General features: G+C 41.4%; 1 protein-coding gene across 1 annotated transcript in view; it reads right to left on the bottom strand.

Moving 5' to 3' along the window:
• The window catches only part of slc49a4 (solute carrier family 49 member 4), a 52,650-nt gene that overhangs the window by 28,361 nt on the left and 10,249 nt on the right, over positions 1 to 14,040 (bottom strand). The window contains exons 3-5 of the mRNA XM_015001457.2: positions 8,333 to 8,604; positions 5,357 to 5,486; positions 592 to 700 (exon numbers count right to left, since the gene is read on the bottom strand). Coding sequence (XP_014856943.1) covers positions 592 to 700; positions 5,357 to 5,486; positions 8,333 to 8,604 — 511 coding nt within the window. The remainder of the gene's footprint in view (positions 1 to 591; positions 701 to 5,356; positions 5,487 to 8,332; positions 8,605 to 14,040) is intronic.

Below are 14,040 nucleotides of genomic sequence, written 5' to 3'. Positions count from 1 at the left end.
ATTCCAGCAATAAAGTTCACGCAAAGCACTGACGTTAAGGAGCACCGATGAAAAGATTGAGGGGAAATTAAATCTAGGGAACGAACTTGTATCCTTCTCTGCGGCTTCCCGAGAGAGAGAGGCACAACGCAGAGGTGTGACAAGAAGTGTCTCATCCTCTGCTCTCCTGTGTGTAATTTCCCCACAAGCAGCACCTGTCTGATGAGAACCTCAGAATAATGCTTGTTTTGACATGGGTGGAAGGCAGGCGGGTACAAATCATGCAGAGTGTTTTCCTCCGAGCTGCACAACAAACCGTCCCCTAACTGAACGCGTCCAAAACTCTGGCAGCGTCAGGAAAGCAAAGACGACAATCTGACAGGTACGAGAAATGTGAACAAATAACCCAGCAGGAATAACATTAAGACAAGGACACGCAGTGGAACTGCGGAAAAGTTCCCTGCTATTTTTATTTATTTTTAATAATTGACATTTTTAAAAAAACATGAAAAATGGTGCACTTTGGCTCAGAAATCAATCTGAAAATCACCGTCTGTTTAAATTCAACACGTTTTTTGTGCTCAGACTTAGAAGTAATAATTTGGATCTTACCTGGCTGACGTTGGCTGGAGTCAGAACCATGTCCAGGACTCCAGACCAGCCGCCGATCACTCCAGTAGAGACGGCGTAGGCCAACGCAATCATCAGGAAACGGAAGTTACTGCAGGCGAGAAAGGAAACGAGTCAAGCCTGAACACAGAGAGCTCACAGTCCCTGGAAATTCACATTTTATTACTGATTTCATTTGCAGTGTCTAAAAGTATTTAACCCTTTTAGACCCGAATTTCAAACGTCTGCCTATATAAATCTTCCTTATTTTAATTGTAAGTAGTTATTTAAATGTCCTGTGAGATGATATACTTACCCATGTACCCATAACAACTGGAACTTTCAATATCCAACAAGTCATTTTCACAATTTACCGTCTATTAAACGAGTGCCCCCCGGATTAATTTCACTCTCTGCAGCTGCAGCTGTGAAATTACCGTAATAACCCGATATTGGCTGGAAAGTGCAACGTCTCCCCTTTCAGAAACCGTTGGAATTTTTCAGATAGCGCCAAGTGTGGTGGAATTACGGTACTGCAAATGTTTACATGTCGGCGGCGACAGGTTCGGTTCTAGAAGGGTTAACCATTCAGGACATAAAAAAATAAATCTGTCTCTCCAAAGAGTCAATGAGCTGCAGCTCTAGTTGTATCTCATAAAAGTATTGGTTAAAAAAATGTAAAATTGAAAGTTTTACATTATTAAATGCTTGTCTATTAAGGAAAGTGATCAACAATAGCAGGCTCTATGTATGTAATGGTTAACTGTATCAACAAACATTTTTATTAAGTCACAGTTTAATTTTTTTGTTTTTTCTGTCAAACCTTTATTTTTGTTTCAACGTATTTCAATAAAAAATCCAGCTGAAGGAACTGGAAAACTACAACTAGATGGAGCTCAGAGTCACACAGGATGGTCCCTCCCCCACCTGTTGCTTCGCAATTTCCAATTAGCATACTAATTATTTTACTTTAAAGAAAGGACAACATGTCTCCCAGCTAAAAACACTAACTAATGATTTCAGTACTAAAGAAGTTGTAGCCATTATTCTTATGAAGGTAACGTTGCTGTAAAATTACAAACAGCCTGTCCAGCTAATATAGGAGCAGGGGGAGAAAGCACAACATTTGCCGCGACACACACCTTAAAACACCTGCTAAATTTAACTTAAATACAATTCTTTACTCAATGTCCTATATGTGTATGTATGCTTTAAATTCAAATATTAAATAAATGCTACATATAAAATGACTGTAATTCTAATATAAGTTGGAACAATCTTAGTTTTTCTTAGTTTTTAGCCTGATCACCTTTATTCAAATATTTCTGCCAATATTACCTTAAATTGTTGGTATTTTTACTAGATGTTTTCATACCGTAAGAACTTGACATTATTGAAACAAAACAAATGATTGTCTCTAAGGAAACAGGAAAATGGATCAAATGGCAGTGCCAGTGGATCTTTTACCCTTTAATTTTGTTTATAAATTAGTCACGATCAACATTTTACTATTTTATCTAGCATGTTTTTATCAAATTGTCATTATTTTATCAATCGATCGTAATTTGACCGTCATGGTAAATTATAAAGACCTTCCAGAGAAACGAACTGGACTGATTTGGTTTGGCTTATTCCCATCTCATTAAAATAAATAAAACTACCCAACAACAGCCACAATGATAGTCTACTGGTGCCGTGTTGCAGGATTTAACACAAACTCTGCTGTTTACCGTCGGTGAAAAACAAAACCAGCTCCCTAATAGCTTAAGCGTGCCCACTTCACTTTCCTCTTTCGGATCGTGTGGCACCTCTCCACTCATGTGACACCTGAATACAATCACCGGGAACACAAAAATCTAATCTAATCACCTTTACCCAGTGAGGTGGCAAACTAATTTAAAAATCAGAGCCACCTACTCGGCCCAAACAATGCGATTAGAGACACTAAGCGGCTGACAAATGAGGCAGGGCCGTAGCAGAGCAGGCGGCAGACTCGAAGAGTTTTTATTTTATTTTCATATACTAACTCGAGTATTTATTGAACTGTACTTAGCAGAAGGAAGACTCTGTGGCTTAAATGTTGAGCAGAGAACAAAGCGGGCTTTTTTGGGGGAAAATGTGCACACCCTTTTTCTTTCAGCGTTGGACCTCGCATGTTGTTTCACTTCAAAATAGCGAGCGGAAAACTCCGGCTCTCTCCCTGCTGCAGATTCTGAGCAACACGAGGCTCGTTGGCCTTGGTGGCAGCGTGGCGGGACAATCATAAAAGCCCTCTGATGGAGCACTCTGTGGGCTTTTTTTTCTTCCTGAGCACCCTTTTCATTAACCTTGCCACAACAGCGGGAAATCAATACCCAAGCACCTTTATCTTTATACATGACCTTATGTAGACATCCAAAGGAAAGCGGGCACATGCTAGGTATGCTTTAACTTTCCAGTTTTTGGCAGTGATGAAATACCTCTGCAGGAGTCTCCAAGGAGGTCTCAAAAGGAGGGTGTCATCAGCTAAGTGCCATTTGTCCTTGGCCCAGCAAGTTGGAGACAAATGCATCAAGATGACAACTTTCAAAGCTAAAGAGTGTCTGACCGGAAAGGAGGGATGATCAATACTCGTGCTTTTTATTTGGTCTGTGGAGTTTGATCTCCCAGAGGCAAAAATGGGGGGAGGGGGGGAACACACACACACACACACACACACACACACACACACACACACACACACACACACACACACACACACAATGCAAAGACACAACCAGGGTTTTAATTAGGCGGCTGCTGTGGAAGCAGATGTGAGCGACTGGAAGCTCTCGTCAAGCTGAAGATCATTAGCGTGTGCTTAGATCTTGACAGGCTAAATGGATGAGCAGATACATCAGTGGGAAGGTGTCAGGAATACTAAGTGATCTGCTGTGCAGCACCTGCCTTCAAAGTTACTATGTGCACTCCTACATTTTTTTCATTTCAAGATTCAAACATCGGTACCTCCAGCTGTTGGATAGCTCTCCCGCCACGGCTGGCCAAGAAAAATATTCGTGAATTAACGGTTGTTTATGTCCAACTTTTCGACCGGCTGAAAATAGACTTAAAATGCAAACGTGCACGAGTGCAGGATCAACCACCTAAGAGGAGTTCGACATAGATCTCAAACCAGCAGAGGTTGTGCTCTCTAAAGCGTTCATGTTATGGAAAAGTGGCAAACGGAAAGAAATTATTGAAAGGAAACCATATAAAACTCCAATGGAAAGTTTTCTCAAGGCGTGCAACAAATGAAGCTGGACCAAAAATATTCTTCTTCAACGCACGTGCAAAACAAATAAGATGTTTAATCTCACCAAGTTTCTATCCTGGTTAAATAAATGTTAGATGAAAAAATGAATCCAATCTCAGTGAGCTTTCGCTACTTTGCAAAGACGGATGGGCAGGAATTCCCCCACATGTACCAAACTAGTAGAGACACCTTCATAAAAAGCCTCAATCCAATCTGACTGAGCTTCAGCTACACAAGAACAGCTAAAGATTTAGATTCTGTCACATTGTGTTTAGATTTAGTGAAAAAGCGGCCGAAATACAAACGAATGACCAACTTTTAGAGTCAATTTTAGCAGCAGAAAAATCTTAGCTATTCCTTTTCACTACTGTTGGTTTTTTGTTGTTTAATTACAAAATGTCCAATATAGACTGAAGCAAAACATGAAAACATGTAAGAGGTAGAAATTATGGATGCACTAATCCATTTGCCGACTGACGATGCCAGTTGCAAAAAAAAAAAAAAACAAAAACAAATAAAAGAGTTATCAGCTAGAATCAGAATGGGCAGGCCACCCATCATGACTGCAGCAGAACCTCGAGTTCCCATTCGTAACCTCATATAAACGTGTACATCTCTGTCCAGAACCATCCCCCTGGGTTTCTATCTGCTTGGTCTCTGTCATCTATCAACAGCAACGCCTACGGTGGGGAGGGGGGCGCTGAGCCTCTCTGAGCTGGTCACAAATCCAGGCGCCACAGTGGAGTGATTTCTTACTCAAGGAGAACAAATGCAGCCAAGAAAAGTTAAGCCAACTCCCCGACTGCTGTGGCCCGGCTTGTCTTCTTCCCTCTCCAGCCTTTATTCCCCGGCCACTGCTGCGGGCGTCATTCCTTAACAAGCCGAGCACCGATGCTCAGGCGCTGCTGCTTCCTGGTGGCCCAGGGGATCAACTTGGCCTTGATGGAAAGTGTGATGGTGTGAAGAAACGGGAGAGGGGTGAGGGTAGGAAGGGGGGGTGCAGAGGATTATAATAAAGTGTGATTCAATTTTACCTCCTCTTTGAGTGTCTTGTGGGTGGAAATAGACAAACAACAAATAGATGCCACTGACTTCCAGGGCCTTGTCTTAATAGACCATCTCTGTCTGAACATTAGACGCGTCTCTTGGGAGTAATGCTTATATGAAAACAGCAACTACTTTATCATCCGTTAAGAATCTAGAGGGAGGGCAGGGGAGGCTCTCTGACGACAGCTTTGATTTGGTAACAATGGCCGCCATCCATTGCCGGACTGGCTCTTTTTAGGAGCCTCTAGCATCTGCAAGCGAGAAGCCAGACAAAACTTTGAAGCTTCACCCAAGCATCACCCACCGACCCCTGACTGAAATGAGGCCATGAAACAATACAGCAGTGGAAAAGCAGTTTTCTGTGGAAATGGATCTCAACAATCACAGGCACAGGGTAAGACGAGGTGTGGGCAGGTCTGTGTTTGCCGTCTGAGCATGAGGAGTTTTTACCTGAGGAGTCTGCAGATGCTGCTCCTGTAGCTGAGCCTCTGGCTGGCCGCGGCCACACTGGGGGGCACGGGCGGGCGCGACGGGAAGTAGAGCAGCACGGCTACAAAAAACAGCCCGATCGCCGCCAACTCTGCCACAGCACAGAGACGCTGAGAGTTAGTTTCACAGATACAGTAAAACACTCAACAATGTGACTCTTTTTTTTTTTTTTTTTATAAAAAAGGTCAACATGACATCTCTGAAGACCCTTCACTGAGATAAAAGTGTAGACTAGAAGGCATGACAGTGAAATGAAAGTGTCTGACAATGCTGTCTGGTTGACACTACAACCCGCTTCTCTTGGGGACGTAATCCGGTTTACGCTTTTGGGATTAAGAATGACGGAAAAACTGCACTGCCATGTTATTTTTCTGTCACCGCAACGTGGAGGAAAGGGTGAAACGTAAGTTGTTGTTTTATTCTAATTTTTTTGACAGCGGAAAGGAAAAGCAGTCACACTTTGAAGTTTTTATCATTCTAACATCTACTTACTTTGTTGGGCTTTTAGGTGATAGCTAAGGTTGTACCGATATAATATTGACATCAGAGAACGGTCCAATATCAACCCCCCAAAAAAAGTATTGGATCATATTGACCTGCATCTAAAACCTCAGCATTTAGTCCGGCCCGCATTTCTGTTCAGCAGTGCCTGTATCCTACACACAGACCAACTGGTTAATAGTAATCGATCAGTTTATACATATTGTTGTTGACTATCGTTTTCTGTTTGAGTAACTAGGCTTTTCTAATAAGCCACGCTACAAGATACGTAATAAAAGTAAGCATACTTGGTGCTGATGTTGAGTCGGTTCAATATTCAAAGCTGCAATATCAGACACCTGCGGTGATAGCCCAACACAAAGTAATATAAACCTGTAGCGAGGGGAAAAAACATGGATGCATTACTTATTTTATTTTTTTAAACAAATAAAAACTCCTGCTTCTCATTTAAGTATCCGGGTCAACTTTCTGGCGCACCCCCAGCTAACAAGTCCTTTTTCCACAAGTTCCAGTGACAAAGTCATGAGCAGCTTTTGAACCTTTAACACCAGGCTTGAAACTTTCCTTACAGCTAAAGCAGCCAAGGTCATCCTGAGTCGTCTCTGGAGTTTTGTTGCTACAGGCTGAGGCCGCTGGAGGAAAACTGAACTCCTCTCCTCGCTCTGCTACAATGTTTACCTTCTCTCCAATTAGCATTTTTTGCTGTTCTTCCAACTTCAACTTTATACTTGCTGCCTAAAACTTTCCTTAGACAGAAAACTTGAAAATTCTGAATAATAGAATGATCTTGACTGCATTGTTGGACAACTAAGATCAACTTTTATTCTGATAAGTCATAAGTGAATTAAAGTGCAAGCTGAAGAGTGACAGAATAAGATGTAAGTTTTGTTTGTGTCAAAATGACCTGGAGTCATTTAACAGAGTTCAGCTGGAGAGACTTCAGACTTATCATTACTCTGCATCAAACATAAACATTTCGCTATAAATCATTAAGTCCATGAATGTCACCGGCTAATAAATCAAGCGCACCCTTTTGTAGGAAAATATAAGCGTCGTCTGTCAGAGCTCCAGTCTGCTACTTGCTTTTACGACTGATCACACCAGAGAAAGACCGCTGAGTGTCAGACAAGCTATTTCAGTCAAGCCTCTTGTCTATAAAGCACAAGTCAAATGTTACATTCACACAGCAGATCTTGATGCTCAATTCCAATTTTTTGCAAAACTTTGATTTCGCTCATATTTACCAAAGGCGCGATCGCAGTACGACTTCTGTGTGTGAACGATTTACGACCCCAGAGTGACCCACATTCGCAGGAGAACGTAGACGTTTCCAGGAGGGCATCGTTTACGGAGGTAATGATGGATGCTGCCATCTATAGATCAATTTTATAGCAATAGGAGTCAACAGCGCTCTCACACGAGACGACGGACGCTAATAAACAGAAAAGCACAACTAATAGCAACGGCCTTTAGTCTGTTTGGATGTGGAGTCAGAGGCCAGAGTGGTGGGACTGTGACACGATGCACTTCACCGTCGTTCAGAGTTTTATTACTGGAATGGACTCGCCACATCTGGTTTCTTCTGGTGCAGATTTATGACGCATGTCAATGACGTAAAAGTTGGACTAAATGCGATTTGGCTGTTCTGACTGCAGACGCTTTGAAAACAATCCAATACGCATCCAGTTTAGCATCACATATGAAGTGGCACAAATCACATTTTTTTCTCTGGGTGAAAAGATTGAGGGGCTCAGACTCCCATGAAAACCTTGGGAATGGGGTCACATTTTCCTGCTCTGCCCTCTCTGGGTGAAACTGCAGCTCGACTTTGACACTGAAGCCTGATCGACAGTCTCTTGTTTGGGACGATGTGCAGCGGTCAGTTTTTTTTTTTGGTTGGCCAAACGTCTAATACTGATCTCGTCTCATCAGTTAGCCTTTCATCCACATGTTTGTTTTGCTCCCTACGTAGCTACAGACATATTACAGATGGGACTTCTGATAGTTTCTTTTCACTCTTCCATAGGAGTGAACTACGAATATTTCCCTGTTGGACCTCAAGTAGGAAATCTTTCTTTCCTTTTCATGACCTTCAAGAACTTCCAATTGATAAATTATGTCTGCTGTGTCCTTCAAAAATTAATAACACTAACTTAGATTAAACAAAGCCGCTGCTACAGTCTATTACAGCATGCTTGTTTCTCTCTTCATCATGCTTTTAATTTTCTGAATCAGTTAAGCATAACAGTCCCAGCAAGCTATTTTTCAGAGGCACAGTTATGAGGATTATAGCTGGAGCTCTTGGCGTTTGTGTGAGATTCTTGAAACCCTGTTGCCTGATTGCATTTCTGTCCCCTGACGGCGCAGACACGATGTCGAAATAATGTGCCATCGATCGTGCGTGCCTTCCCGAGCTTCTTGCTCTCCACCCCGTACCTGCATACAAAACCAGCTGGATTCTGTTCCGGATGAAGGCGGTGGACGGCGGCGCGGCGGTCGCGGCGCCCGTCTGGGAGTCGTTGGGAGCTGGAACGATGAGAGGTCCCACTATGAACGACGCGGCGCCTCCCAGGTAGGAGAACAGAGAGGCCACGGCTGTCGCCGTTGCTCTCTGGTCGGGGGCGAACCACGTGGTGGAGAGGTACGGCCCGGCGCTCATTATGGTTGGCCCGGCCAGACCGTTCAGAAACTGGCCTCCATGTATTAACCTGCAACAGAAAAGGTCAAATATGGTGATTTCAAACATGCATTTGGGCCACGCTATATCAAGAAAACATATAATTGCTTCGCTTTTGATGAATATTCCAATGATGACATCAATTATGTTTAAATAAAACTCTTCTGACTCTTGTCTTTGATCAAAATGTCCTCACTTTTTGAGCTTTAGCAGCAAAGGCACCAAAAACATCCATCCAGTCAGTGAGAGTCTGTCCTAAACGTCAAATATATTATCGACAAGCAGAGTTTAGAGGCAACCAGACATTGCATCCAAACAGTCCTGTGTGATTACAGTATTGCACACATTCGGTCATTTTCAAAGAAATCCAACTACCTGTTTGAAAAGATTTATTTAAAAGCAGAAATCCTACAATAAGAAACAACAGTTATTTTTAACAAAAGCACAGTTGCATCACCCTTGGAACTGTCTTTTGTCAACAGGACGGCCATTAGCAGAACAGTTTGTAACGTCTGAGCAGTAAAGAGGATCTCTCACCAGTCCTCTTTGCACCGTCCCTCTGGATTGGCCACGGCTTCTAGCCTGCTCTCTTTTCTTCAGCTTTGTTAAAGTTGAAATGTCTTGGTATTAAAAAGAACTTATGATGCCATACATAGTCTCATTCTATCGAGGAGAGCCTTTGGAAGAGACTCACAAAACCGTTTTTGAGTCTTAGAGGGTGAGAAGGCGAGATATGTTCTTTAAATTTTAAGCTTTTGGTCATACAACAACAAGACCTTTACAATAAGTTTGTCCTCAATTAGTGTTTTCAAAATAACGTAGATTTTAGACATAGTTATTGTAAACTGACAGTTGTGAAATATATCTATATCTACTTTCTGAGGAAGCACAAAGGCAGCTCATCTTTTTAGGTTCAAGACAGAAGAGCCACGAAATACCAATGAGACATTTCTCGAAACAAATCTGAAAGAAAAGTTAAGCAGAAACTGAAACAATCTTTAGCTACTTTTATTTCAAAGGAAATGGCAGGAGCAGTAATAATTCTGTCTCCAGCTATTCTGCTAAAATATTTATTTTTCTTTAATATTTATAGGATTCCCCCCACCCCCACCACCACCACCAAGGCACGCTAAGTGTGAAATTAGGTAACCGTAGTAAAAGACTAATTACTTTTTGTGCTTGTTACACATCTTCACCTGAGACGGCGGCAACACATTTCTCAATGTCTGTAGCGCTAATAAACATCCAAGCTAAAGACGGCTGCACCATACGGCGCTCCATCGGTGTACTCATGAAATATAAAGTAAACAAATGAAGACATGCAGTAAATTATTTGTTTATGAGCGTCTGACAGAAAAATGGCAAGCGAGGGAATTAAAAGAAGCAAGGTGTAATTATCTCCAGGGATTAGTTTAGCAACTGGAGTCCAACTTTCAGTCGCACTTTCGCGCCTCGAGACCCAACTGTGCGAGACGGATGCATTGTGAGATATCGCCCCCACCCGATGCCACCGGAGCCCCTCGCCGCCCTCGGCCCCCTCCGGACCCGTCTGACGGAGACAGCCAGCCGCTGGAGACAGCTCACGGCTGATTGATTGTCTCTAAGCTCAGTAAAGACACCGTTCATTCACAGCAGTCTGAGGTGGCTCAGTGGGGACTGAGGCGGGAAAGGAGGGGAGAGAAACCATGGCAAACAAAGAGGGCGAGGAGAGGAGATCCTACGCTTATGTGGAGATTCAAAAATATGCAGCAAGTTTTCCATCACAATGGAAATTGTCGATCAAGAGAGTTTAATAAACTTTATTAAACTGATTCCTTTGGCGATAAGTCTATATATCAGGGATTTATACATTCAGCTTTGGGCAACCACTGAGCGAAAAGACATAGTCTCATTCAATTTCTATAAATCTCACAACTATAAAGGAGAGTTTTTGCTACCAGCATTGCCCCCATGATAAGTCATGTAGCTCCAGACTCTAAAGGACAGCAGGCTTGTCATTGGCTCGTAAAAGCCTCATCTTCACATTCCTACTAATTGTTCTAATACTAATTAAATGTCACACATAAAGTTACACTAAAATAAAGCATCAGGAGGCTTTATTTTGTTCAGAACCGTCATTATTCCATGCTCTCACCTCTACAAGTCTGTGTTCACCATCTGATCTCAGAATGTGGACAGGTTTCTTTAAAAGTCACAATAACTTTCAGTGACCTGCATGTTCAGACAGGAACATGTTCCACTTTCATCTGATTCACATCATTCGCTAAATTACTATTATTGTTTTTCAGGTTTTATGTTTCTGAAGTGTCTGTCTAACTTTTGAGGTACCACTATCTTGCAGATCTGAGCCTGTAAACTGCGAATTGTAAATTTGTAGAATTGTGTGTGTTACTGTGTTAGCATGCAGAACGCTACTTTTGCTGAAACATCTGAATTTATTTTTTTCTCCATATTTAAAAATTCCTTGAATGTCTGGTGATGAAGGTCTATTGCTTTTCACAAAGTAGTCATGAAAAGGTAAAGGATTGGAAGGCCATCCTAGCATTCAGCACAACCAAAGTGAGCAAACCTTCCTTGTTGTAGACAGAGCACAGGCTTAATGTATGATGGTATTAAGTAGCATTATTATAACGTTTTTCCACCACCTGCAGATGGTACTTGAAGGAAGTTTGATGATAGTTGACCATATTTTTGGGTTGTATGTTGTCTCTGAGTTGTGAGGCTGATATCTGATTTTTTTCCTGACCTCTCCAAAAACATCTGTCTGACTGAACTGGTGATCAAATTAGACGAGCGAGGCTATATGATCCTTAAAAATTAGATGCTTTAGACTTTAGCATCCATTACCTGTATGTAATATTGCAGCTTTGTTAGTAAGGTGTATTTATAGTTTTGGGAGATTTTTTTAAAATTGAAACTCGGTTTTGGTTTGGAATTTGTTGCATCAAGATGCGACTTGAAAGACCACATCATACCCACCAAAAGCGTCAAAATTACACATTTATACAGACAAAAAATATGTCGTGGCAAATGTTAAAGTTAAAAAAGCATGCCTGTTAAGTTGCTGGTGCAGTTTTAAAGTTTTAAAGAGGAGCAGTAAAAACCAAGAGTGGGACGAGTGGAAAAGTAAGGGCCACAGAGTAATCGAGGAGGTTCTGGTGAGTGGGTTGGGATGTCAGGGGGTCTAAGATGTGGGAAGAAGATATAGGGTGAATAAGTTTCTCTCCTAACAGTCTGCCTCTGACCACAGCTCTTTATGGTCTGCTGTGACACATTCATCTGTGGAGCCTAGAAGCTGTGGACAGTAATGGTAGAAAGAGCTCAAATAATTGCATGTGAAACGAAGTGCACATTTTGCAGACGATTTTGTCAGGTGTCACGGTTAAATGTTGCTGTCATCAACTCCGATACTCGTGCTGCACCCTCCACCCCTCTATGAAGTGTTTGCTCAGCCGAAGTGAATATAAGGGTTTGAATGTTGCACCTCTGCGCCGCAACTTTGACATCCAAAATGGCTATTTAGGCATCTCTAAAAACAACAACTACAACAAGATGTTGATTTTAAATGTACAACATAGGTATTTTTGCTTCCCAAAATCAAATGTTCAACTGAGTTTTTGTTGTGCAAAGCATTGACTGATTGATTGGTTCATCATTAATAATAAAGTTACTGAATTCACAAAACCCTTGTGGTAAAGCTGGGCACATTTGCTGCAGCAATCTAGTAAAGACATTGATTGGCAAAAACTAAGTCAGGAAATCTATTAAAAATTTACATCATCATTGCTTTATATTTAAGATAATTTTACTATTTATTACAATTCAGATTGCTGAAAACGTGTTAACCTATTTATGAAACGAGACGCGGTGTGAAAAAAGAAAGACAGTCGGGGGCATTAAGTTGATGGAGGACACACTTTGCTCTCTGTGTCTGTAACTTTCCTGACTGTGTTACTTAACGCTCTCAGTGTGTAAAAGCTAAAAGTCCAAGGTCCCCACCTGAACCACTTTGTCCCACTCAAAGCTTCGAACAAAGCTGCTTCAGGACTCTGAACCAACGACCAGCTGCCTTGCGCCGTTTCTTCTTGTTGTAAACTCAACAGACAGAGCAGACTTGGCTTTTCGTGAGGAGGCAACAAACACAGGAAATGTGGAGAGGCCAGTTCAGCCAGAGCTCACTCAGCCTCACCAAAAATAAGGTGTTTTGTTAAGAAGAACGACAGAACCAACTCACTCTTTAGAACCTGAACTCACTTCTCTTTCGTCCTTGATTGCGACGGTTTAACCCTGTCGAGGTTTTCAGTGCATCACCTTTTTCTTTCTATCGAGATTCAGACATAAACCTCTTTGATTTTTGCTGCTAATGATTTTAAACCTGATGGATTGTCTCTATCTTTACCTCCAAGCCTTTGAAATGAAGAAAGAAAGAGACTCCAGGTAAAATAAGGTAACATCTGTTCATATCAATGTGATGTACTTTCTGTTTTTGATTAATCTTACGGTTAGATCGGTTTGGATTATTCTAAACTACTTTTTCTCAGACTGGGAATTTTTCCAGTTACGATTTAGATTTATTTTTGTGTTATTGTATCAAACTTGTGTGACGTGAAGTTTGCATCAGAAAGCCTCGTCTTGTGGGGTTCCTCAAGCTTCAGTTCTGGGCCCTAGTCTTTTCCTACTCTGTGTGCATCCACTGGTGACATCCAGCTCCACTGTTTTTTTTTTCTTTTCTTTTTTTTAATCTCGATTATTCCGAGTTTCATAAATTGTCTAAGTTAATTTAGTGCCTGTCGGAGTTCCCAAAAAAAAATGGGTTTAATGGCCATTTTCTCCAGCTAAATGAATATAAAACAGAGCCATTGATCCAGCAATATCTCAGTTTTATAGGCTCGTCTGTTAAACCGTGCCTCAGTAATTTGGAGAAGCCAATGGCTGCACTGGATGTTTAAGTCAGAGGATTTATCACCGCAATCTGTGACACCAACACCTGGGAATCCACTCCCTCTGCCAATTAAAAAGCAGCCGAGGTCGTCTTCTTCACACAATGATTTCATTAGAACAGCAATTCTTTCATTTAGTGTCATTTTAGACTCTTTTTATTATGTTTTTCTATTCTTTATCCTATAGTGAACATAAATACACTTTGCTTATTCAGTTACATAGTATACCTATTTAATGGAGACTGACATTTGCTCTGAACTGGCATTACATAAATGAACTGAATTATTTCCTCTTGTTTTTCTGCATATATCTTTTAACAATATGATTACTTGCCAGCTAATCCATTAAAAAAAATTTGATTATTTGCAAACTGGAGATAGAGCAAAAATAACAAATAGCTAGCCAACTTAGAAAAAAAAAAAAAGAAGAGCATTCAGGACCTCAGAGATTGTGAAATCTTTTTTACTTTGGTCCCTTGCTGTCTATTAAATCACAGGAAGAATGTGATCACAAAAATGTCTCCGGA

The sequence above is a fragment of the Poecilia mexicana genome, unplaced genomic scaffold (assembly GCF_051168715.1).
Source record: "Poecilia mexicana isolate PSO_F unplaced genomic scaffold, ASM5116871v1 scaffold_2, whole genome shotgun sequence".
Classification (NCBI taxonomy): Eukaryota; Metazoa; Chordata; class Actinopteri; order Cyprinodontiformes; family Poeciliidae; genus Poecilia; species Poecilia mexicana.
This window is presented reverse-complemented; position numbering and strand designations above follow the sequence as displayed.